At 39.4% G+C, this 24,674-nt stretch overlaps 1 protein-coding gene across 8 annotated transcripts; it reads left to right on the forward strand.

Annotated features, from left to right (window-relative positions):
• Nucleotides 1–186: 186 nt before the first annotated feature.
• MPHOSPH9 (M-phase phosphoprotein 9) lies at nucleotides 187–23,571 on the forward strand. Of its 8 annotated transcripts, XM_088176092.1 has the most exons (25): nucleotides 597–612; nucleotides 1,424–1,503; nucleotides 2,717–2,849; nucleotides 3,090–3,240; nucleotides 4,403–4,492; nucleotides 7,349–7,830; nucleotides 8,068–8,191; nucleotides 8,841–8,931; nucleotides 10,147–10,253; nucleotides 10,660–10,785; nucleotides 11,564–12,000; nucleotides 12,573–12,731; nucleotides 13,644–13,731; nucleotides 14,573–14,791; nucleotides 15,549–15,596; nucleotides 15,962–16,026; nucleotides 16,479–16,580; nucleotides 18,131–18,268; nucleotides 18,421–18,596; nucleotides 19,323–19,487; nucleotides 19,794–19,914; nucleotides 20,238–20,341; nucleotides 21,123–21,328; nucleotides 21,668–21,736; nucleotides 22,611–23,571. In XM_088176092.1, exons 3-25 carry the CDS (start codon nucleotides 2,743–2,745, stop codon nucleotides 22,710–22,712), a joined length of 3,477 nt encoding a protein of 1,158 aa, XP_088032218.1. In that variant the 5' UTR covers nucleotides 597–612; nucleotides 1,424–1,503; nucleotides 2,717–2,742; the 3' UTR covers nucleotides 22,713–23,571. The 8 variants fall into 8 exon arrangements, 7 of the variants coding, with proteins under 7 accessions (XP_014730565.2, XP_088032219.1, XP_088032218.1 ...); XM_014875079.2 differs by lacking the exons at nucleotides 597–612; nucleotides 1,424–1,503 and adding an exon at nucleotides 187–326; XM_088176093.1 differs by lacking the exon at nucleotides 1,424–1,503 and having other exon boundaries at nucleotides 541–612.
• Nucleotides 23,572–24,674: the final 1,103 nt, after the last annotated feature.

The following is a 24,674-nucleotide window of genomic DNA, read 5'->3' on the forward strand; positions in this document are numbered from 1 at the left end:
AATCGCTGCGCGAGATGGGCGGGAATTTTCGCTCGCTCTCCAATCGGCTCTCTCCGGGAACGGCGCGGCGGCGCGCGCCAATCCTCTGGCGGCGGCGCGCGGGCTTTGCCGCGCAGCGAATCAGCGCGGGAGGCGCGGGCTGGCGCGCGCTCGAGGCGGCCAATCACGGGGCCGGGCTCAGTGCGGAGCGCCCTCTACCCCCGGCCACACGTTCCAAACTCTCGGTCGCCGCTCGCCGGGAGGGCGGCGCAGAGCGGCGCGTTTTCATCGCCTCACGGCCGCGGGAGGAGGCGGCTGCCGGGCGCCGTGGGCTCCCAGCGATGCGGGTATGAAAGCGAGCGGGTCCTCGGGTAGCCGCCGGAGCCAGCGCCGCTGCGCTTGGCCGGGTCCCCGCGCCCGGAGCCGCGAGGCCGCCCCCGGCGCGCCGCCCCTTTCCGCATAGAGTGACAGGTGCTGCAGCCAATGGGAGGCAGCGGCGCTGTCAACATAGTGGAGCGCGAGGAGCGGCTGCCCAATGAGAGCGAGGGGGCGGGGCTTGGCCTGAGCGGGGCGAAGGGGGCGCTGGTGCAGGGACAGGACCGTGGAGGGGCCGCGCCGAGTGAGGGGTGACATGTGAGGGGTGACATGTGAGGGGCCTGGGGACAGCGGGCGGAGCGCGGCACTCGTGAGCGGACGGAGCGCGCACGGAGCCGGGGAAGGGGTCACGGACTGAGGGGAGGCGGCCCCGAGGGGGCAGACGTGACCAGAGGGGTCCGTGCGGGGGCTGAGCCCTCGAGGCCCGCGCGGCTCCTGAGGACAGCCTGGGGCGCTGCAGCCCCGGGACTCGTTGTCCCTTCTGGGGGTCCCTCAAAGGCCGTGGGGAGATGGGGGCCTGGCGGCGGGGGGCCCTGTCACCGCTTAGGGACCTGCGAGGGCTGGGAAGGAATGGGGTCTGGCTCAGGAGCGATGCAGAACCTCACGGTTTATGTGTCTGCGCTGGCTCCGGCGTTTGTATCGACATCAGCGCCGATACTTCTGAGTTAAAAACATCTCGCAGCTTGTTTTTTTTTCCCCAACCGTGTCCTTTTCTGCAGCTACGTGGCCGTATAAGGACCGCGCTGTGCTGTGGGCTCGATGGATGACAGCGCTCCCGCAGCACAGTTACAGCTCGCTAATATTTTTTTTATCGAGAACAGACTTCTAATGAGGTTATGAAACGAGCCTGTGTCACTGCTAAGTCCCACCCATTTGCTGTGCTGCTGAGATAGGCCACCCATGATTCCATCCTGGGGATTCGGGGTGATTTCGATGCTCCAGTGACTCTCCCAGCCTCAGCTTTAGCTGCCACCTTAGTGGCCTGATAACCTCCAAGTTTTGCAGACTTCTGACCTCTAGGAAAAGAAGAAAGCCGTGTTTTTCTTTTTCTTTTCTTTATCCCAAGAAGCTCTCCCAGAGGGATGTGTGTGTCTGTGATAACTTTCTTCCAATTCTGGCATTTTCAGCCCTACCCAGAGGAGATAGTGAGTGAGTACTCAAAAGACATTTCTGCTAAAGCCAAGCAGTCTCCAGTAAAACAGGGAGAAGTAGGGCAGTTGTCCATTAGTTTCCTTCTGGTGAAAATATTTGATGCTTCTGAAACTCTTAGGGATCTATGTCCAACAACTTGCAAATAATGAAAGCTTAAATCTGTAAAACTCATCAGCATGTCTTGGTAAGCCCTGTAAAGGGGAATAGTCGTGATTTGGAGGTGTTGTGCTTCTTTAAGGCAGCAGAAATTTATTTTTAGCATTATCAGACTACTGAGATTTTATTTCTTAATGTCTCTTTTTACTCTCCATCCATAAAATGATCATAAGGTTTTTCTTCAGTGTTAGAACACAGGCTGAATTCACCAGGGTGCAGAACGTGCTGAAATAAGCCCTATATAAGAACTGATTAATTAATGTATTTCAGGGGTTTTCTTAGTGAAAGTATGCAAACTGGAAGAATATTTAATCTCTCTATAGCCAGTCTGCTTTGAGTACTGTAAGACTGTGGCCCAAGTATTGTGTATTTATTTATTTATGATGTTTTCAGTTAGCCAGCTGCTGTTTCAGGATTCCTGTTTGACTCCTTTTTTTTTTTTTTTTGTTTTATTAATTGGTCAGAAATGTAGCTCAATTTCAAAGCTTTCTGATTTAATGTTACATAATAACAATGAAAAAAGTCATCTGTGAAAAAAGTGAGCCAAATATTACACATAGGAGCAGCAGAAGTTGTTGACCTGTCTAACTCAGTTAGTCTCAGTTTTATTATTTTTGGCAAGTGTGTTTCTTCCAGTGAAGGTTCAGATCCTCAATCACATCTAAATACATCAATAATAGGAGATTTCACACCTTACACATGGTCTGTGGAGCCCCAAAATTAAAAAAAAAACAAAAACAACCAACCAGACCTCGACAACACGGTTTTAGGTGGAATATTTTGCATTCAGACATCGTTTCCAGCCCGGTGTGGATGTGTTTGGAATCTCTTGGAGTTTTGGGAGGCCCAGCAGGCACAAGGCTGAGTGAGCAGCACCTGTTTGCAGGGCTGGCACAGGAGAAGGGAGGGAGCCTGGCTGTGAAATATTTGCACTTTCTGGAGTGGTTTGGCTGACACAACTGTCTCTTCAATTCCAATTCTGTTTCTTCACACAATGAAATTAAATGTTTTTTTTAAAGAAGGAGGGTGATGCTTATTTCTATCTGTTTTTCAGGGTAATGCCATACTTGGGACTAAGATATGGAAAGCAGGGATGTGGTGAATTCTGGACAAGAAACCCCTTCATCCTGTGCAGACTCTGATGTCAGAAACACCCACAGCTCTGTCTGGAACTTGAATTCTAACAGGTAATGTGCTGAAGGAATCACTAACAAATACTTTTATTTTGCTTCTGCTTCATTAGCATGCCTTTACAGTAATACTGATGTTAATGTGAAAATTTTATTTCAACATGATGAGAGTCCTGATGTAAATAGAGTGTATAATTCTCTTCTGGCAGTCTAGCATATGTGGTGTATTGTTTGGGCCACTGTGTTGCACACCTGACACAATAAATAATTGAACTGTTTTTCCTTGTGTTTCACTAGAAGTTCTTCATCCAGTCCCAATGGAGTTTCTGGTTACTCAGGGAATACCAGGTCCTCATTAAAGCCTGCTTCTGTTGAGCTGCTTGCCTCCTTTATGCAAGATATCCAGAACATTGGACATGCTGACTCAGAAATTGTGAGGAACTGTGAGGTATTTGATATTAAAGTTTATTTTTAAAAAAATAATTTATTTATTAATGCATATGCTTTGCATTTTGGAAGACAAATCTAATGATACAATTCAGCAGCAAGATCTGTATTTATTCTTAATGATGAGACAGATCCTTTTACAGTAAATGAACTGATCACCTGCTGGATTTTACTGCCATTTTATCTTCATATCTTGGTGTTTTATAATACAGATCTGAATATTTTTTCCCAAAGTTACAATAAAGATAGCAAGTTTTTGAACTAAAAAATTTAAACCATTAAAACTGTATCACAGAAAACTGGTGTGAACTGATCCTAGAAATTAAAAGTTTTTTTCTAAAAATGGTTCTGTTTTGCTTGACTTATTTATATAATCCATTTGTAAAGATGTTTAGGTGATTAGTTTGTTTTCAGATTTAAACCAACACGAAAATAATGATGGTGGTTTCAATGAACTAATTCTCTCAAATACTTTCTTGAACTTTTTTGTCCCTTTGTATTTTAAATTTTATTATTTTTAGTGATCATAAGGAACATCAGTTTTCCACACCATGGCCTTGTTCTTGCAGATTTTTGAGCTTCCTGGCTGGGATCCATCCAAGTGTGTGTTGACAGATGCTTAATTTGGGTTCTCTTTAACACCTCCAGGAACAGAATATTGATGTCTGTGTCCCGTGTCCTGTGCTTCAAGCACAGGCTCCATAAACATTAGCATAAAATAGTTTTTAAACATCAGATTTTGCCATGTTTCAGGAATGCTGTTTATTTGATTTTTTTAAAGATTGTCTCTTGGTTTCAATGACGTAATTATGCATCATGGCCTTTAGCTGGATTGCTGAGGGGAGGAGTTTCTTACTGAAGTGGATGGACAGAAGGGTGTTTAATTCTCAGTTTTAGAATTGCTTATAACTATTGGAACTGGAATCAACCTTTCCAGAATTTGCCTGTTCTCTGCTGGCAGCTGTTCCTACTTTTAGTTTCCATTGATTGGCATGGTGGGGGCTGAATGTACTGTGGGGTGGGCAACACCCCCCAGTGCTGTTACTCAACTTTGTATTATGTCAACACCCAAGGATAGGATTGCAAAACTATCTGTAGCCAGAGAAAAAGGTAAGAGGTGCAGTATTTCTGTGTTTTAATTATTTTACTTTGTGATTTAATAGACAAGGTGGCTACAGCTACTGAGACTGGTAGAAAAACAATGCCAGGAACAAATAAATGCCCAGCAAGAGCAGTTCCACCATCAAATCCAGGTAAGGAATGACTGTTCATGGAGCTAGATAAGGCTGAATGATTTTTTTTTTCTCCCTCCAACTCCACACTCCTCCAAAACAATGCAGAGAGGCAGTTAATGGAAGTGGATCATTGAAGTACTGTTTATAGGATGCATATTTGAGACAGCCTTGGCTAATTAACAATCAACTGTTAGGAACCATTTCAGGAGTGATTTGTGGATTGTTTTCAATTATTTTGTTTTCACAAACGTTTGGTTCAGAATGCTCACATGATAATGAGGTTTTGTAGGTACAAGATTTTTATTAACTGTTAGACTGTATAATTTCTGGTTTTGAGACAATATACCTTTCTTTTCATTAAAAAAAGTGTTATACAACTTATCATCCCCTCATCCAGACAGTATAAAGCCCAGGAAAACCATCACTGTAATAGCTGAACACCTATTTCACCTTCAGTTGAACAGTTTCTTTTCTAAGAATGAAAAATAACCTATGTGAAGGTTCATATTTTTGCTGAACTCTGTTTGTCCATTAGAACAGAAGAAATGTGTATATATATATATGTAAAACAAGTAATACTAAAAATATAATGCTTAATATCTTCATCATTTTGGTTGCTGTTTTTCCCTTCCCTTTCCTGATGCCCTCCACACTAGTAGTAACCAACAGTTCCTGAACTGAATTACTGAGGTACTGTCCTTTTATCCTGTTTCTCCTGCCTCACCTCCCCACCTTCCCCCCCTCCCTCCCATTTGTTATTTTCATGTTTCCTTCCCCTCGTTTTTCCTTCCTCTTACTGTAGTGGTTTGATTCACTTGTTGCTGATCATAGTCTTTACTAATCCATTGTGTTGGCTTTGCTGGTTTTTGTCTTTTTTTTTTTTTAATAGGAAAGGCACCTCTGGAAGAGCTGAGGGTGTGGTGTCAGCAGGGACTCACTCACTGTATGGGTTGCCACACTAAATACAAAATCAACAGCTGTACCTGAGCTGTGTGAATGCATTCAGTGAAATAGATAGAGCTATTCCAAACTTACACTGCTGTGCCAGTGACATAGTGAAAAGCACTGAAACACAGGCAACTCAACACATTCTAGTGAGAGTAATAAAAAGACACAAAAATAATAATAATCTACTCTTTTTTTTTTTTTTTTTTTTTGTGGAAGAAAAGCAAGGTGCTGCATCAGCACTGACATGATTCTGACAAGAGGTTTGCTCCATGCTGGGTTTCAAGACCAACTGTGCTTGTAAAAATCTCCATCCTTGTGAGATTGGGGATAAAAAGACCTTGAGTTCCTTTTGGAATCAGTGGGGTCAGCCCTTGGCTTATGTGATCTATACCATAAAAGATAACTGTGCCAGGGACAAGCTGTCACCAGCTATGGATCATCCCAACATCAGACTTTATCCCAAAACTGTAGAAAGCACATCTTATTTTTTCCCAATTTTTTTTAATCTCTTGCAGTTATTTGTGACTATGCAAAAAGAAGTAAAAATGCAATTTAATTGGGATAGGAGCCTTTCACTTTTCCTGCACAGGGTATTAATGACAAAGATTAAATGTCAGCAGTGAATCTGATCTTCTTCCCCCCACTCCAGTTCTGTTCTTTCCCTTCTGTTCTCCCTTCCTTACCTTCCTGACAGAGTTAAAATACAAATGATTGCTGCAGTCATGATTGAAATCATTAGCAGAACACAAAACTTTGTAGTGGAAGGAAACTTAATCCCAAGATATTTGTTTATTATTTTTGGCAGAGAAAGGCTGAACTGAAATTCGATTCTTTGTTCTATTTCAAGTTAATCAAAAATCATGTAGGTTCCTCTGAAATTAAGTCTTCTTTTTTATTTCTTACTTTGAGAGAATAAATCATTTTTGTTCAATTTGTGCTCTCCAGTTGCTATTCACATGTGAGTGATGTACTGTAGTTCTGTGAAAAAACATGAGTTCCATGTTCTTAAAATTATTGCAAGTTTTTTTCTTCTTTCTTTCCTGAGGGAATTAGTTTGAAATATATTCTTGAAAACAATTCTATGCTCTGTCTTGTCGTGAGCAAGAGTTGTGTGCTCCTGCAGTTCAGTAATCTCAATTGAACTCTTCAGAAGTGCTGGCCACAGGCACAAATGTGAAATCTCTTCACAGCCCTTGGCAAAAGCATTAATTATTTCTAAGAGCTGTTTCAGTATTGCCAGTGCACAACTGTAAAACTTAGAACTTAAAAAAATTACTTACCTAATATACTGAAATAAGTCTTGTCAGACACTGTAGAATAAAGAGTAAATGTTAAATGTAGTGAGCCAGTTATGGGTTTGCTCCACTCCATCAGACACCAAAACAATCAAAAGGTAGAACTTTGTACCATATGAACCTAACAGCATAATATCTAAATTGAGTTTTTTCAAGTCCAGTTTTATGCAATAATCTTGCAGAGGTACATTATTCCTATTCTCATAATAGAGTAATGATTAATACTTCCATTAAAGCATCCTTGCAATCTTTAAAAATGTATATCCAAGTGAAACAATGTTTCAGACCCAGATTTAGCCAAGCACCTGGATAGTTTGTATTTCTTTAGCTGGTTGGTATGTAACTACAGTTCTGAGGGCAATTAGTGGATACATTCATGCATGCTTTTTACATGAATAAATGACTACTGAGACTCGTAATTCACTGCATGGAATTCAGGATTGTTCCCATGGACATTTTACTGTTATGCACAGTATGTATTTATCTACTTTATGCATGAGATGTCTGCACATGAAAACTTGGGAGTTATGCGGAATAAATACTCTAATAACACGAATCGAAGCTGCATCAAGGTAGGGCTGTGATTTATGGCAGGAATCTCACGGGAATTGTGCCTTTCCCCCCTGTGCAGCTGATTCAGGATGAGATAAAGCAGCTGGTGAGGTTACAGAGCAGCACCCGGGGCAGCGGCAGGGGCCGGGCTTTGCTCACCAACACCTTCCCCTCTCTGCCGAGCCCCATGGGGATGCGCTCGGAGGCGTTTGAGGAGCAGGAGAGCCTCGTGAGCCAGCTGAGATGCAGCGAAGGGGAAGCTCAGCCCGAGGCCGCCGAGGTGCAGCAGGAATGTGCGGGCAGCGAGGCCTCCATGAACAGCGGCTACGGCTCCTTGTCCACCTCGGAGCTGAGCCCTGCCCAGCCCGGCACAGACTGCACGGAGCAAACGCCCCACGGGGCTGGGCTGCACGGGCATGCACACTGTGCTCAAAATAAAAGAGAACTTGCAGAAAAAAAACCAGAGGAAAATCGTTCTTTGGGAAGGAGTGATGTTTTAGTGTTTCCCGCTGGGTGTGAACGTAAAGCTGATGAAGATCATCAACGTGGGAAAAAACCCAGGCAAGTGATAAACTTTCCAAATATGTTAATTTATTGTAGACAATCCCCATTCAGTAAAAGCTGGGAACATGTCTGAGTTGAGTAGAACCTCTTGATGTTCTGCTGCTTGATAGATAAATGTATTTATTTAGCCTGATGCTTCTCAACGATGCAGGTCTGCATTTCCAATGTTTAACTGTTGTAGATATATTTAGGGGAAATACCTTAAGGTGTATGTGTGTGTTTCTTACTGTCTAGCAAATCTTTAACATCATGGGCACAAAAGTTGAAACAAACCCAACCAAAAAGAGTAACTGCAGATGAAGTATGTGTGAACTCTATGCAAGAAAATGAGAGAATGAAGAGATTACCACTTGAGAATGTAAGTCTTGTTTTATTTCATTGTGTTTTTCTAATGCTATTCTTGTAACTGGTATTTTTTTGGAGGTAACAGCATGTTCTCATTCAGCATATACTTTCATATTTTAAGCATTTGAGTTCCCATTCACATATTTAAAGTTTGTGTGGGCAAAGTTTGCTTCTTGGATCATTCCATACTTAGGCACAGAGCTATTTTGGCTTATTTTATTAATTACTTAATTTTTGTCTTAACACCTGCCTGAGTGGCACATGTTCTCTCCTTGAAGAGATAATGACCACACTCACCTGAGGCTTCAGCTCCTGGTAATTTATTATGCCCTGTAATTTTTGAAGGATCTTTGATTTCAGGTCATGATGCCTCTTCTGGCACACAGGATTCTTTATGTGTTAAGGCATTAATCACTTTGCTCAGGATGAAAATAAAGGCACATTTCTTAGGAAATAGCAGTTTGATTATGTGGCTTAGCTTAGTTCCACTTTTGGCTATATAAATTCTGTAGGTTTGGGTCATGCTGTATAATTGTATTAAATCTCCTTGCTTAAAAAGACTAGCAGCATTTATATGCAATTTTTAAACATTATACCCGTGTGCTTTTTTCCCCTTGCTTTGTGATTTTCTTTCTGAATTTGTTTTACCACTGTAATTTTAGACAAACCTTACTGATGCTGCTTTGCCACCATACACTTTTTACCTCAATCAACCCAAGGAAAGTCCGAATTCTGTAGTGTCAGAAGCTTCAGGTATAGTTAATTTCCTGTACTTAAATTCCCTTTCTTTTGAATTCTCATTTTTAAAATTCTTACTGGAATGCATCTCCAATAACTTCAGGGGGTGAGGAGGATTTAAGCACTGACAGGCTTTGCTATAGCATTAATTCTGCTTCTTGCTCCTGTTTTCAAATTGATGGCAGCTTCTGTGTATCACTGCTGGCAGATGTAGGACATGCAGCAGGTGGGATTTTTTCCAAATTTCTCAGCATTTCGAAGCTAAACTTTGTGTTTAAAACTGTTTCATAATGGAATTACTGTTAATATCATGGTAGGATATCAAATATTAGCTCAATGGTGTGGTAATTACAGGAGTTCATGGTAACAGAGGCAGAATTCCTTTAAGCCAAGGGCATGATTCAGTAATTGTGTAAATAGACAAGAACAAAAGAATGTAATGTATAACATAGTGATTTTTAATTTTGGAGGGATGGTTGCTTTGTTGTGTTTTGGTAAGGTTTGGCTTTGTTGTTTTGGGGATGTATATGAGGGGTGGTTGGTGGTGGATTTGCATGGGTTTGGAGGTCGTGATTATTGTTTTTTTTTAATCAAAGTCAGACTTCTAATTCACATATTTTGATCATAACAGGGTGGATTCATTTCAGTAACAAACAGGGGCACAGAGATGCAGCCCTGCAAACTGTGTATAATTATTGCTTCTTCACAAGCCACTGAGAGAGGGACACATTTAAGAAATTGAAGTGGGATTGAGGCTGTGTCTGTTCCTCTTGTGCCATCCCTCTTAGTCCTGGTAGTTTATCCTTGCATGCTACAGAGTGCTGCACAAACTGGAGAGTTTGTAATGTCAGGTGGCTGCCTGGGATTATTCCTTGGGTGGTACCAGTTTGAAGTGCTACACTGGAATCATGAGAACTGGAACTTTGTGGTAAATGAGGGTTTGCCCCTTGAACACCAAATCTGTGTGTTTTAATTGATTTATAGCTTTTGTTGCTGGTTCTGTGTGATGTGAGTGATTATGCTGCCTGTGCTTTGCATTGAGATTTTTGTAACTCCTGGCCTGGTAACAAATGCTCTAATGATATCCTTAAGCAGTAGATGCAAATAACTAATACAGCATTCTTGTTACTGGCAAAATAACATTTTACTAATGGATTTTGGATTCCTGTTCTAGGGCTGCGAGCTTGAAATCTGTAGATTTAATTTTCTTTTGGTATTTTTTCTTATCAGGACTTTCATACTGGAAGTTAGATGAAAAGGAGATGTATCACACTTTACCAGAGAATTTCAGAAGTGAGTTGCCTGGTGTTTTCTCCACAAAAATATCACCAGTTCAGGTAAACTTTGTACATATTTAAAAGTTGTCATGTAGTTGCTTTTTGTCTTTGCTGTTTGCCTGTGATGGAGATGTGATGTTTGCCTTTTGGAGCTCTCCAGAAGTTACATTCTCTGTGAGAACTCTTGTATTATCTCAGTCTCTTCTACCCTGGCTCTTCATTATTTCTGTACCTCACTAACCTCAAGTGGAATTTACTGACCTTTTGTCATTCAAAAGAAACTGTAAAGGAGATGAGAAGTCACTAATATGTTAAGGATGTATGTGCCTTGTTTAAAACTCTGTTTTAGCTGGGTGCATTGAATAAAGCTGCCTGTTCTGAGCTGCTTTATTAGCTAGACCCTCCCCAGAATTGGGGGTAGTGGATTGTGTTCAGAAAATTAATGTAGCAATTTTGCCTGTTGAAGTTGTCTTCTACTGATGAAAGGAAGTTGTCATCACTGAAGGATATTTATCATAAAAGACAAAGGGAAAACAAGCAGATGCCAGACCAGAGTTTTATGCCTCCTTCCCAGCCAAGTCACCCACCAGAGGTAACATTCATTTCTTTACTTCACCGATCAGTTGAGGATATGTTGGGCTGGTTACACATGGCTTGGGCCCTGCTGCCACCTCCAGTGTTAGGCTGGAACAGCAGTTTGAGCAGCCCAGAGATGAAGCAGCTTGGGAAAGGATCCAGCTTGAAAGAACCTCTGAGAACAGCCTGAGCAAGGAGCACCTTTGCTGCACAACCTTGAGGATGCTGCAGGCACGGATCTGCAGCTGCTGAGCTGCACGTGGAACTGCAGTGGCAGGATTTTCCCAGTGCTTCCCACAGGACAAATTCATTCCACTCATGAAACAGAACAGGCACAGGTTGTGGAAATGATTCTTTATCATATTTATTTTTTTATACAGCTCTCAGTCCTGTACATAACCCAGTAATGGTGGCTGCTGTGTGACTGTATTTTATTTAGGTAATTGATGAAGTGCTTTTGTAACCCTGCAGAGTTATTGTTTCAACACACAAACAGACATCATAGTCCTTCAGGTTGCATAACTGACATTTCAGAGGTTTTCTAGAAAGGTACAGATTTGGATATGTCCTTTATTAATATAAAATTAGAAACTCAAGTTGCAATTATTGGGAATGTGTATTGTCATTTCTGTGTTACAGGTGCCTTCATTTTATTTGTAACTTCCAAATAATTGTAATAATATTCAATATATTACCTGCAGTATGTTATGTGGCTTACTGATGTATTTAGATAAATTTTGTTCTTGTAAATGAAGTTAAATCACAATTTTTTAGCATTGTAACTTATTTCCTAGATCTTGACATTGGACCCAACCCTGCATATGAAACCAGGCCAGCAGAACCAGGGACGCTGTTTTTTCAATACTCCTGAAGACTCCACTCCCTTTTCTCCAGACTCTATGGCAGAACATGGATTTCCAAGTCATTGTGACACAGACTCTTTTTCACAGACAAGTCATTCATCTCAGTTTGATGATTCTCCAACACAGCCTGCCAGCAGCAGAGCTGTGCACTTGGACCTGTGGAGAAATCACCCATTCCAGAGTGAAAACAGGGCCAGCTCTCCCTTCCCAGTGGCATACAGGGATGCTGACAATGATCATTCAGTCAACACTGAGGAGGAAGAAACACTGACTCTAACTCCATCTTCTGTTACTCACTCTGCTGACAACAGTTTGCCAGATTACAGCCTTTCAGTGGCATCTGTTGAAGATCCTGTAGTAATGTCAAAGTAAGTGATTTTTCCTTTTTTAAAAGTCAAAAGTTTGGTACTTTCATGAAAGCAATGAAACAACAGTAGTAAACCAAACAAAATATGTGATCTCTTTATACATAAAAATAGAAATACATCCTTCCCTCATAGGCTGTGTGAGGGAGTTCATTTAGGCAGAGAATTTCAAAGTTCAGAGGGAGGAATATTTTCCTCTTTAGAATCAAATGCAGAGAAGCACAGAATTTACTGTGCTTAGGAAAAATAAATATCCTCCACTCACTGTTGAAGCTCTGATTTGCACATGCACAAGCAGACAAGGGCATATATTCCATGTATGAGGGCTTGTAAAAAAGGAAAACTTTATATTGTGTTTGTATACATTATTTTTATATAATAATCATGATATCTATCTCTATTAATGTTAAAACTTCTCTGCCTTACATGACAAAGCTGTCTTTGCTTTGGCTTGAATGCAAACAGAGTTTTGCAAGAGACATTTATATGCTGAGTTCATTATGTGCAGATGAATCCAGCAGTGCATGGTCATGTGGATGGCTGGAATTTTTTTTTAATTCTTATATTGAAATTAGGATTAGGCAGAACCTGAGGGAAAAACACGCTCGACACATTGCTGATCTACGAGCTTACTATGACTCTGAGATACAGAGCTTGAAACAGCAGCTGGAGTCAAGCCACAGAACTGCTGCATCTCAGGACCTGAAGGAAATCAATCAAAGCCTTGCTGACAGGTACTGCTTGTCCTTCTTGTCTTTCTCTTTACATGGTGCTCTTTATATTTTAAAGGCTGAGTATTCTTGTTTGGACTATCTTGGACAGTTTCCCTCTTCACTTCTGAAGAGTTCATGTATCTATGATACAAATATTTCCCTGTTAAATATAAATTTTGCATTATTTAATGCAGTTGCTAAGTTGTGGCTGCCCCATCCCTGGTTAAGCTCAGGGTCCTGAGCTGCCTCATCTTGTGGAAGATGCTCATGGCAGAGGGATTGGAACTGGATGAGCTTTAAGGTCCCTTCCAACTCGAACTGTTCCATGTTTCTGTGAAGATCAGTTCACTATTGTTAGACAGTAAATGTGGTGTTTGGACCACAGTTCTTGTTTGACCCCTTTTTTCTGGAGCCAGTGCAAGCTTTCCTCAATAATGGCTGGCAGGCAGAGGTACTCCTGAGCAATTTGTACTGGAATGATTTGTGTTGGAAGATTGTGCTCTCCTGTCATGCTGGTGAGCATCATCCTCCTGCACCTTCCATGTCACAAGCACAGGTGACACAGGACCAGTCCTGAGTTCATTGGTGACTTTACCCTGGAGTCTGTGTGCCCCATTATCTACACCTTGAGTGTTTGCTGTACAGAGAATATTGATGTGATTTCTGTATAATTATTGCCAGTTAAAACACATATTGCAAATTTAGATAGCTGAAATACTGCACAAAATCTGTGTGTTCCCAGTTTCCTTCTCACCCCGGGCCACCACAGCTCTTCTGAGCAGAGACACTGCAGGGGCTGAAAAATGTGGGAGGGGATCACGGGCTGGGCACCAAAATTCGTAGGGATGCTTGAGGAAGGAAAAAAGGCTATAAAATAGAGATTTATTATTTAAAAACTTGAAGAGATTGGTGTAATCTCTATGTTCTAAATAGGTGTGAGCAGTTAGATGCAGCTCTGAATGAAGCAAGTGCTCGAATAAAAGCCCTTGAAAATAAGAATAACCTGCTAGAAAAGCAAGTGGTAAGTATGTGTTCTTAAATCAAGTTGCTTTTTAAGTAAAAGTGTAAAAGAATGAGCTTTTTCATTAATATCCTGATCAGTGTTTTCATCTTTACCTCTTTTAATTTTTAACCTTTCAACCTTTCCCTTAATATGTAGCATCAGCCCATGTTACACAGTGACTTTCCTGCCTGAGTTTCTTAGGATTCTCTACTTGAATCATCATCACTTTTGCTCATAAACTTTTTTCCAGTTTAGCAGGGATCAAGCAAAATGAAATACTGTGATGTGTTTATCATGTTTCTCTTTAAATTTTCTTAATTTATTTCTTTTGTTTTAATTACTTTCTTACTAGAGCTGTGACACAAGAAATCTTACTTATGCTGGGGCAAAAATACTCTCTTTAGGTATATTTGCAGTTTTTCTAGCTAGAAAAACTAGAAAAGCTGTTTGCTTGTGCATAAATTAATGCATAGCTGTGTTTATTAGTCAAAAACCAGGACACTCTGTCATGAATGTTCAACACTTTGTCATCAGAGTTAGACACCTGCAGAGAACTAATTCAGCCTTCTTTTGACATTTTTCTATGCTGGGAAGTAAGTCAATCAGATGGATTGGGGGCTTTACCTCTAGATATTTAAAATCCTATAAAATAAGTACATTTTTGTTGGCTTTAGTTTTCATTTTCATTCTTTCCAAATCAAAGAAAGATCAAGAACAAAAAGCCTTGTTTAGTTCATGTCCAGATGTACCTTTGTTTTCTGTGCAGGTGATTTTAAGGTAATTCTTTGAACCGAATTAAACAATCTACCAGGGAATAAGAATGTTTTAAACATTCTAAAGAATATTTTCTATCCTGCAGGCAGATTGGAGAGAACGTTTCTATTCCATCAGTGACAATTCCAAAGTGCTGCAGGAGCGGCTCGAGGAAATGCGCACGAGCCACAAGGAGAAGGACAACACCATCAGCCGCCTGAAATCCAGGCTCAAGGAGCTGGAGGAGGCTTTTGAGAAGTTATCTTACAGGTTATCTGACAATACAAACACCAGGCTCCAGGAGGAAAACAAAATGTTTCAAAATGTGAGTGTGAAAATGGATGATAATATAGGTAGAGGTACGACAGCAAGTCCCTGAGTTTACAACAAGAAAACAGAAATTCCTCAGCTGACTCCTTACTAGGCTGGGTGTTGAGGGGCACTGTGGACCTAAAATATATTTAAAAACAATTATTTAAGGTAGAAGTGTGTACTTGATGTGGTAACCCTTGCAATAGTCTCAGGAATTTTATTACTCTAAGTTGAAGATACTAGGTGAAATTATTTTAGAAATTAATTTTTCCTCTCTTAAGCTTGTTGGAGATGAACCAAACTTTTCATACCTCATCCCAACTTGTGATTGTGTATGATTTTAGACTGAATCAAAGGAATTGTTCCTTTGATTCTTCAGGAAGAGCTTTGTGGTATGTTTAAAGGGACTGGCAGAATGAGTATTAGCTGGAGAAGCTACTTCACGCTTTAACTTCTTTTTTACAATTGAAATTTCAAAGTCACTGAGGGATTTTACTGGTTCATTCATTCAGTTTCTTTAGAGACAAATAATTTGAAAATCAGAAATACATTCTGTAGGTAGCTGTCTCCTCTTGTCCTGTCTATAACTTTTTGTTCCAATTAGAAGATGATAAGAGGAACTTAACAAATACTATTAAAGTACATTTTGTATCCCCTGTAGTGCTTCTACATGTGTTAGCCAAGCTGTTGAGATGATTTTCCAGCAGCCAACAAAACTGTTAATTGACTGTGGTCTCACTGTGGGTTGGTGTTCTTTTGTTTTGTTTTAGCTTTTAGGAGAATACGAGTCCCTTGGAAAGGAACATGAAAGAGTAAAGGTAGGCACACAGTGGATAATTCAAAACCCAGACATGCAAACTTGGTGATAATATTCCATGGAATTAGCTGAATTAACTTAAATATTTTGAAAAAGCTCAAATAGAAAGATCCATATTTATCTTTACTGATAACTTCCTTCTTCAGAGTCCTAGAGGGAAAAGGAAGGAAACTGGAATCTGTTTTTCTCCAGTCATAGACAGCAAAAATACTGCAGAGTCAAAGCTGAAGAAATTTAATGGACCCTTTGAAATAGGAAGGTGTAATTGATGTATTGTTTTCAAGACTGATGTGGAGTTACTTGGGTTTTATTTAATGCACTTCTGTAATGTCTGGGCTTTTTACAATTTTCTTTATATCCTTGTAGGATACATTAAATACAACTGAAAACAAATTGCTTGATGCAAACACAGAGATTTCTGATTTGAAAAGGTAACTGTGAATCTTATTATTGTTTTAACAATATGAAATACAAAGTGGGGCCTAAACATCTACTCCCAGAGTGTGAGGGTTGTAGATCTTTCAAGTTTAATTACATTTTATAAAACATTTCATATTGTTTCATGCTACTGATACAAACAAAAAGTCTCATTAATTTAGGATATGCATTTTTTTTGCATTTATGCATTTTTTTCTACTTCCTGTGCTTCCACAGTGCTGTCACCTGGTCCTGTCTTTCTGGCCAGATTACCTGATTTATTTAACTTTAAATTCAAATACATATTTCTATTCATATTTAGATAGAGATGCATAGACAGAAATGTAGCAGTTCCTCTTGTTCTCCTTCTTCATCCAGAATATCTGAATAAAAATGAGTAAAACTATTAAGAAATGTGATGTGTCTTTTATGCCATTTAAATAATTTCATAATGCATCTTTTTAAGGACAATTTTAAAACTTGAAGCTCAGCTCAAGCAGGTGGAACATGAAAATGCACTGAAACTTCGCCATATAAGTGAAAATCGTTTAAGAACCTCTTGTGCCAAGTAAGTGAACATTCAGACATGAAAACAATGTGTTTTGGAATAGCTTTTAACATGTTTTGGCTAAAAATGGATCAAGATGAAGTCAGTCCATGGGCTGAACTGGATTAAACACATGTGATGTAATCCAGAGATTGAATGTGCCAAGAAATTATTAAACCCAAAGAAATATTCTGGCTAATGTATGTGTGACTTGGCAAACTGTCCCTACTCTTCTCAAATGAGTGTTTGCTAGGTCTCAGCTGCTCAGCTGAATTCCCACACTCCACTAAGATCTTGGGAATAGAGCCTGATAGTCCAGTGAGACATTGGAGGTTTTCTTTGTTCTCATTGGTTTGAAAGGCTGATTCCTGCTTAGTATGGCTCTAAATGCACTTTGTGCAGGTAACCTGAAAGGAGAGTGGAAGCTCTGGTTCCAGGTCCAAACTCTGGTTTGAATTGGGAATTTATGTTAAAGAAATTCAAGTTGATCTGTGCTCTGGTTTTGTTTGAGGGTTTTTTTTAACATTTTAAAGGCCTGAAAAGCTTTGTCCCCCTCTGGTTTTTGTTACTCAGTTATGGCCTGTTCAGTGTCTCTCCCATTTCAGCACAGATGCTGTGGAAAAATGACCAATAATGGGATTTGGGGAAAGTCCATTGGGATGTATTGAACAGGAGTATCTTGGGGGAGATTTGAATTTTGATGATTACAAAGACAGAAATAATTTATTATTAATATTAATATATTAAAGGAATTTCTGTTTGGACCTCTTTTAGTATTTATGAACCAGACCCTTCAACAATGAATAGAAAAAAGAAGGCCTGGACATGACAGAGCATGTTCATCAGGGAGTGGGGGATGTGAGAACCAATATGGATTTAGAAGTTAATCTGTCCCTAACTGATCCCAGAGGCTCAAGGAAAGCCTCATTCCAATTGAGTGCCCAGCAGGATAAATTTACAGAATGGTGCCTATAGTTCATAGCTTGGGTAAACAAGACCCTTTTTTCCTAATTATCTGCTTTCTTTTGTATAGAAATCACATTTTTCTTTTGATAGCTCAAGATAATGATATACCTATTGATGCTTATTAGTTGAGGTTTATCACTCTTGGGTCATCAATGCTGGCTTTTTCTTGGTTTTTTTTGTTTTTTATTTTTCTAATAATAGTTGTCCAAAGGCAAGCTGGGATCAGATGCTCTGAACTACTGCAGTAATCTCCACCAAATGTTTTCATTTAATTAGTTGAGATCTACTTGCAACCCAAACCTGGGTCTGAGTAAGCAGCATTAAATTACAGGAAGATGTTAGTGGAGCTTTGCATTCTGAGCATATTGTGTAATTTAGACTGAAACCTCAACATATGTTTTTTTTTCTTTTCATCAAATACTCTATTTTTACTTTACAAACGTGTTTTAAAAAGCAGTTATTTTTTCCACAATATTTACAAGTTTACTGTATATTTGTTTATTGGAATAAATCACAGGTTTTTCTTAAAAAGCAAAACAGAAACAAACAAAAAAAACCCCAAACTCCAAAGCCTTTCATAATTTTGAAGCTTTTTATTCCCACAGCAAGCTGGGAACTCCTGATGTCAGCAGGAGAAAGTGGCTGATACCAGGAGCTGAATATTCCATCTTCACTGGGCAGCCTTTGGAGGGCCAGGAAAGCCCCAAAGACAACAGGCTGGAAGAAACCTATATTCCTTCTAGGTGAGTTGGTTTCTGAAATCTGAACTAAACTAAAATCTGAACCAAATTTCACCATGTTTTTGTTTATTCTGTTCATGTTTGGGTATATGAAATAAAATAAAATAAAAAACTTGATCTTCTTTTTTTCCTTCCACCACCTCACATTCTTTAAGGCACAATTCTCCTCCTGAGAAAGACTCCTCACAGGAAGATTCTTCAACAAACACAATAGAAAAGAAAGAAAATGAGATGTCAGAAGCACCAATTATAAAAGCCTTTAAAGAACTTGAAGAAGGAAAAATATTTAAAGATTGGGGTACACAGACAGAAAAAGAAGATGCACCAGCTAGTAACTCTTGTTTTTATATTCCTGAATATGTCTTTACTGGCTTTTCTTTGTTTGCATGTCTTTTGGCTTTGGTATTCTCAGCATTCAAGTCCACCAGGCTTCAGTGATGGGATAAAAATGGTTTTAGCATGCAAACTTGTGAGGTTCTCCTAAGAAAATTCAAAGTTAAATATCCAAGATTTGTTTAGAATAGGGGGAACGCAGAGATTGTTGTTAGGTCTTAAGTTGAAGACTAGTTAATGTCTCCTTTTCTAAGAAAATCTCAATATTTATAAACAGTTAATGGAGTCCTAACAAAGCTCTGGCTGCTGTACATCCATTTTAGTTTCCATGGTGTTGTATGGGAATGGAATTGAGGAAGTGGGACTGCCCTGAGCTGTTGTAACAACGCTGATTTGGGGAAAGCACTGAGTCTTTCCTAAAAGCTTGGATTCTGAGCCTCAGGCAGGTCCTTCAGCCTTTGCCAAGAGATGCTTTTGTCCTTTTGATTTCCACAGTTTCTCTATTTAACAGTGTTACTCAGCATGGTTTCTCCCTCACACACTGCAAAGGTCCCTTTTCATGAGTTAAACTTCTGTTCCATGAGTAGGAAGAGAGACTTGAGCAAAACATCACAAATGCATTGATGTGAGGGAGAAGAAGCTCAGTTCAGGGGAATATTTGTGAGTTCTTGTGTTGAAAAAAATTGATGAATACAGCAGCTTTTATTTCTTTTCTTTTAATTAGAACCATCAACTCGACGTCAGACCGTTGGGTTTGTTGAAACTTCTTTGGTTTCAAACCGATCTCCAGAGAAAGGAAGAGACCAGCACAGACCCAAACGGTTCAGCTCCCCCTGTGGTCAGAGGTCATCGTCCCTTCCTCCTGCAAACAGGAAATCCAACACTCCCAGTCAGTGCTTTTCTCAGCTTTGCTTTGTGTTACTCAAAAAGTAGAATTTAGTCATGAAAGGCTGCCCTAGAAGGTGGAAAAATAGGGACAGGGTATCTGCGTTGTTCTGGCAGTCTGACATGTCTGTAATGACAGAATATGTGAGAGTTCTGAGTTTATTTTCATTTTTCCATGTTGTGATGCACTTCTCATCTAATTGAGATAAACATGTAGACAGCTTTGAAGAGTATTCTTTTAAGCTGTAAGCACATGAGTGGGAGGTACTGCACTGAGGAGTTTGAGGTAGATAAACTTTGTCTTTTGCAGCAAGAAGAGAGATAATGTTGGCACCAGTGTCTGTGACATATAGCCCAAAACGATCTCCAAAAGAAAACCTCTCTCCTGGATTTAGCCATTTGCTCAGCAGAAATGAAAACACAGTGACAAGGTATGAGTCTGGTGAATACAGTTGTGTTCTGATCATTTTTAGAGCAGCAGGATGTTTTTCCAGGTTTAACACTTCTGTTTCTTGTTCATTAAATGTCCTTGAAAATGAGTCGTGAAGATTTCTGAATATGAAGCTAAGTTGTGCTTTTTAAAATCTGTCAAGGAAAATCTAGAATGGTTGAACAGGATTTAGAAGACTTACAGTCTTCTTCTAAAAAAAATAATAAATTGTTTATTCAACCAAAAGATGAAAAAGTAGAAAATAATGTATTGCTTGATACATGACTTCTAACAAGTAATTGCTGTGTGCTTCCTGCTCTGTAGATTTGATATACTTCTAGATGACCTGGAAACTGGTGCTACTTCTACTTTACAGCACAATAATCCAAGGAAAAGGCTCCAGTTTCACTCACTAGATGATGTAGAAGGTAATCTGTCAAAGTGGAGGGAAACTGTTCTTTATTTTTGTACCACAATTCTTTCTACAGTCTCTTTACTCTGTGAAGTCTAACTTTTAAAAATCCTCTAAATCTTGCCTTATTCCTGTAGACAGAGAAATCCTGTTCATACAGTCTTTTATTTTTATGTATATGTGTGTGTGCACAAACAGAGTGGAACAAGAGAAATAATTAAATAGAGAAAGAAGGGAAATACATTTCCCTGTGCTTAACTCAGTTATCCAATGCATATCTTAGTGGGGTCTATATTAAGATATACACACTGAGTCATGCTAATAAAATTCTATTTCTAAACATTGCATTATGGACAGCAAAGAGTAACTAATAAAACCAGTTGTTTCAGATTTTTTGAAATGATTGATCTTTTCTCATTACTGTAATCCTTCTCACAATGTTCTGCTTTTTGGTTTTATCCATGCTCTTATTTAGACTGGTGTTTGCATGACAACCAGTCAGCTTGGTGATATTTAGAAATGTACCAGTAAAAGTAATTCCTAATTAGTACAACACAGGAATCTGGTTGTTAACCAAAAAATATGCTGTGTTTCAAAGATCTCTTGAAAGATGACCCATACAAATGTTTTGCATTCCTTTGGGAAGCTGTTCAAGGCAAGTGACTGAGCTGGGCTTGTCCCTCTCCTCGTTCCATGCACTTCCAAAACCACACTGTGCTTAGTTTCTTTTTCTGTCCTGTGTAACAATTTCCCAGATAATTACAAAACAGATAAAAAGACCCCTGTTCTGTTGATAGGAAGGCAGCATTCAGGTGCCAGACACAGCTCCTGTACTGAATCTGTCAGTAATGGAAAGAAGAAAGCTGCAGCTTGGGAGGAGAGGAGCCAGAGATACGAGGCAGAGCAATCACCTTGTGAGGAAGACTTCAAGTACACAGCAAGGATTACAACTCTGGCTGAAACAGAGAGGCTTTTTGATGAGCTGACTCATGAAAAGCAACAGGCAAAGATAATTTTTGTTTTCATGCTGTGACAAATTGTAATTATTGTATGAGAGGTGAGGGATGGAGCCATTTATCCATGGAATGCATGGCTGAAATTCATCCACAACTTCAGTGTCACGTCAGGAATGTGCCATTATCCTTCCCTGTCCCTAAATTCATTAGAGTCACTGTAACACAAACACAGTGTGGGTGGGGGTTGGCACAGTAGTATGGTGTTAAAGAACAAAACACTACATTCTGTCTGTAATCCATACACCTCACCTCTCTGTAAGAGGAGTTAGGGAGGCTCATATTGGCTCTTGAAACTAATTTACAGCTGAAGTGTTTTCTGTTATTAGATTGAGGCTGCACTGAGCCGAATCCCTTGTTCTGGTGGAAGAATGACCTTGCAAGCAAGACTAAATCAGGTGAAAAAGCTTCTCTGTATTACTGCTCTCTTTTGTTCTTCCACAATGCAGAATACGTAATGTAGAGGAAAGATCCTCTGGGTAGTAAATGTGATTACTCTGTGGGAATTTTGTTTTTTTAATGTTATGGTTTTATATTGTTTAATATCTTCTGTTTTTTGTACATGGGATGCATTTTGCCAAATTACTGCAAGAATCTTGTGCTAATGCTGAGAGGGAGATAAAGGCAATGCATTAACAAAATGCAGAGACTATGAAATAGATCCCTGAAGCTCCAGAGAGGATGTTGTGCTGTAGAAGAAATTGAAAAGTTTAGTTTTTGTTTGGTTGGGGTTTTGTCTCCTTGAAAGTACGAAGAAGAAAGTAAGAAGCTAAAAATAACTGGTTTGGGTGGAATACAGGGAAGTACTTTTTGTGGAAAACTCTGCAAACTCTTTTAATAAAAACAAAGTCTCAAATTTGTCTTTTAGAGGTCTCTTCAAAGCATTCAACTTCAGCATTTCCTAAATTGTAATCCCAGGGTGTTTTATCAATTTGTCAATATGAAATTAAAAGTGCATTCCAGTAAATCAATACTGCTACTCACTACAGGGATCAGCTGCCTCCCTAATTATCAGCCTGTCCTAATTCTTGTCAGGTTTCTCTCATGGAGTTTTGTAAATCATGTGTTAAAAAAGGCAACAAATACATAAAAATAACATGACAAGTTTGTAGGTCTGGCTCTGCATTTTGGGTGATAACAATGCTCCTAAGGCCTCAAAAAGGATACCAGGAATATAGGAATGATAGCAGTTTCCTAATTTTAGAAGGAGTATTGGATTTTATGATATATTATTAATGCTTTTTTGTTCTTTCTTTTAACTCTTCCTTTTAGGAAGCCCTGGAAGATCGTTTGGAAAGAATTAACAGAGATTTGGGGTTAATACGAATGACTCTGAAAAGATTTCATGTTTTAAGAACCTCTGCAAATCTTTGACTGCAAATATACTTTTTTTTTTTTTCACTAATATATAAGGATGCACTCAGTAAATGCAAATTATTTTGTATTTTTATAAACCCTGAAAAGTAGTTTTGCAACCATGTTACCCTTTACAAGCAGCAATATTTTGTACTTCAAACAGCCACCTCTATTTTAAACGTATTTTTGTTACACCTGAGAAATCAATGTTTATCCTGTATTGTAATATTTTTAGAAATATTAATTATTTTTAAATAGTGATATTCAATTTATAATAAGAAACTAAAAGGCAGCTTGTTTTCAGAGAAAAATGGTAGTGTTACCCTTTTGCACTTGGTTTTCCTCCACCATTTTATAAATATTTATGGTGTGATGTAAATATTAGCCAAGAGGAGATTTTGGACTTTAATACAAAAAGCAACATGAGTTGTTGAAGAGAACCACTGTTCTGTGGTAAATCCTTTTAATTTAAACCTTTGACATGGATGTTTCTCATTGTGACAGAACTGTGAGCAATACTTGCACTATGGCTGGCTGGGGCAGGAAAACCCTTCTCTGATTTATCTGATGTCTGCCAGCAGTCACAGCGAGGCCTGTTTTGATCCTGTGAGTACCAGGACTCACCTGGCAGCAGCCTCCTGTCTCCCAGTGAACAACTGCACTCCAGGACTGGAACTCCTTTCCTGAAGTTACTGTTCCATGTGCCAGCCTGGCTTTCATGCCTGTGTTCTGTTCGTGTACATTTCATGTATTTGTGAACATAAACAATTTTTTCTCGGTGAAAAAATACTTATTTGCCAGTTGTCATGTTGTTGCATTACTATCCAACATTGATATTTTGGTTTGTATTTTAATATTAAATAAATGTTTAATTAGATTCTTTCCTCCTGCCCAAGTACAGTAATAGGCTCTGGGATATTACATCAGCGATAATGTAGGTTTTAATCATATTGTGTGTTTCAAATTCTGTCCTTGTTCAAGATGTTTAGCCACCAATGATGTGATTATAGGGCCAGAATAGCTGTCATAAAGGAAGCTTGAGAAGGTCTGATTCTAAAATTAGAGTGCTGTGGTTTAAGATATTTGATGAGGAGCTGTCCAACCCATGCATGGTCTTTTAAAAAATTCTGTTGTTTTTGCAACCCATTGTGCCCTGTGGGTACTTCCAGTGCAAGATCAGAGCTGGGGAGAAGTCAAGGATGGGAGTTTCTCATTTTCCCCTTTACTCTAAAATGCAGAAATTGGGTCTGAATGCTTGGAGAGGATTTGCCCCAAAGTATTTTCAGTCTCCACAAAGAGATGTACAATTCTGATAACATTCCATGTTCTTACTGGTAATTTTTACTTAGAAGGGGTGGAGGGGGGGAAAAAAAGAATCTTTACTTCCCTGCTTAGCTCTATTCAGCTGCAGTTTCCCCACTATTTTGTTACTAACAGGTACAATTTTAAAGCATTCTTCAGAAATACCAGTCAGCCAGCGGGATTTTTCCAAGGAATCCATCACAGGAAAATTTCATGAGTCCAGTAATGGTCTTGTTTTCTTTCATCACTGCTACAGCAAAACCAAAGAATTTTCCTGACAGACATTAGAGGCAAGTAGGTAAATCAGCTCAGCTCTTTCACTGCCTCTCCTTGTAACCTCCCTTCATCTCCACTCCATTCTCTCCAGCACTATTCATATTCATGGACTCCTTTTTATTACATCCAGAAAACTGAATTGTGAGTCAGAATTTATTTTTTAATCAAAAGTCCTCCTCCATCTGTTGGAGTTCTTTAGGCTATTTCTGTTCTATTATAACACTGAAGGGGGGTGGAAAAAGTGTTGCTTTTAGTAAACTTCTAGGCCAACCTTCTCAAATATCTGTGTGACCTGTTCAGTGTGGTGCCTTTGGCCTGATTCATCAGAGGGCAGAGGCTCTGCAGTTCCAGATTAAATCAGTGGGAGGCCTGAATGCTCAGTGCTCCTGAAAATCAGACCCG

The sequence above is a fragment of the Sturnus vulgaris genome, chromosome 19 (assembly GCF_052056855.1).
Source record: "Sturnus vulgaris isolate bStuVul1 chromosome 19, bStuVul1.hap1, whole genome shotgun sequence".
NCBI lineage: Eukaryota > Metazoa > Chordata > Aves > Passeriformes > Sturnidae > Sturnus > Sturnus vulgaris.

What these genes read in the sequence shown, in the direction of transcription:
- MPHOSPH9 (XM_014875079.2), top strand. Translation starts at nt 2,743, where the DNA reads ATGGAAAGCAGGGATGTGGTGAATTCTGGACAAGAAACCCCTTCATCC. An exon ending in TGTAGTGTCAGAAGCTTCAG is followed by an intron (nt 8,932 to 10,146) that starts GTATAGTTAATT and finishes TTTTCTTATCAG; the next exon opens with GACTTTCATACTGGAAGTTA. An exon ending in AATCAAAGCCTTGCTGACAG is followed by an intron (nt 12,732 to 13,643) that starts GTACTGCTTGTC and finishes TGTTCTAAATAG; the next exon opens with GTGTGAGCAGTTAGATGCAG.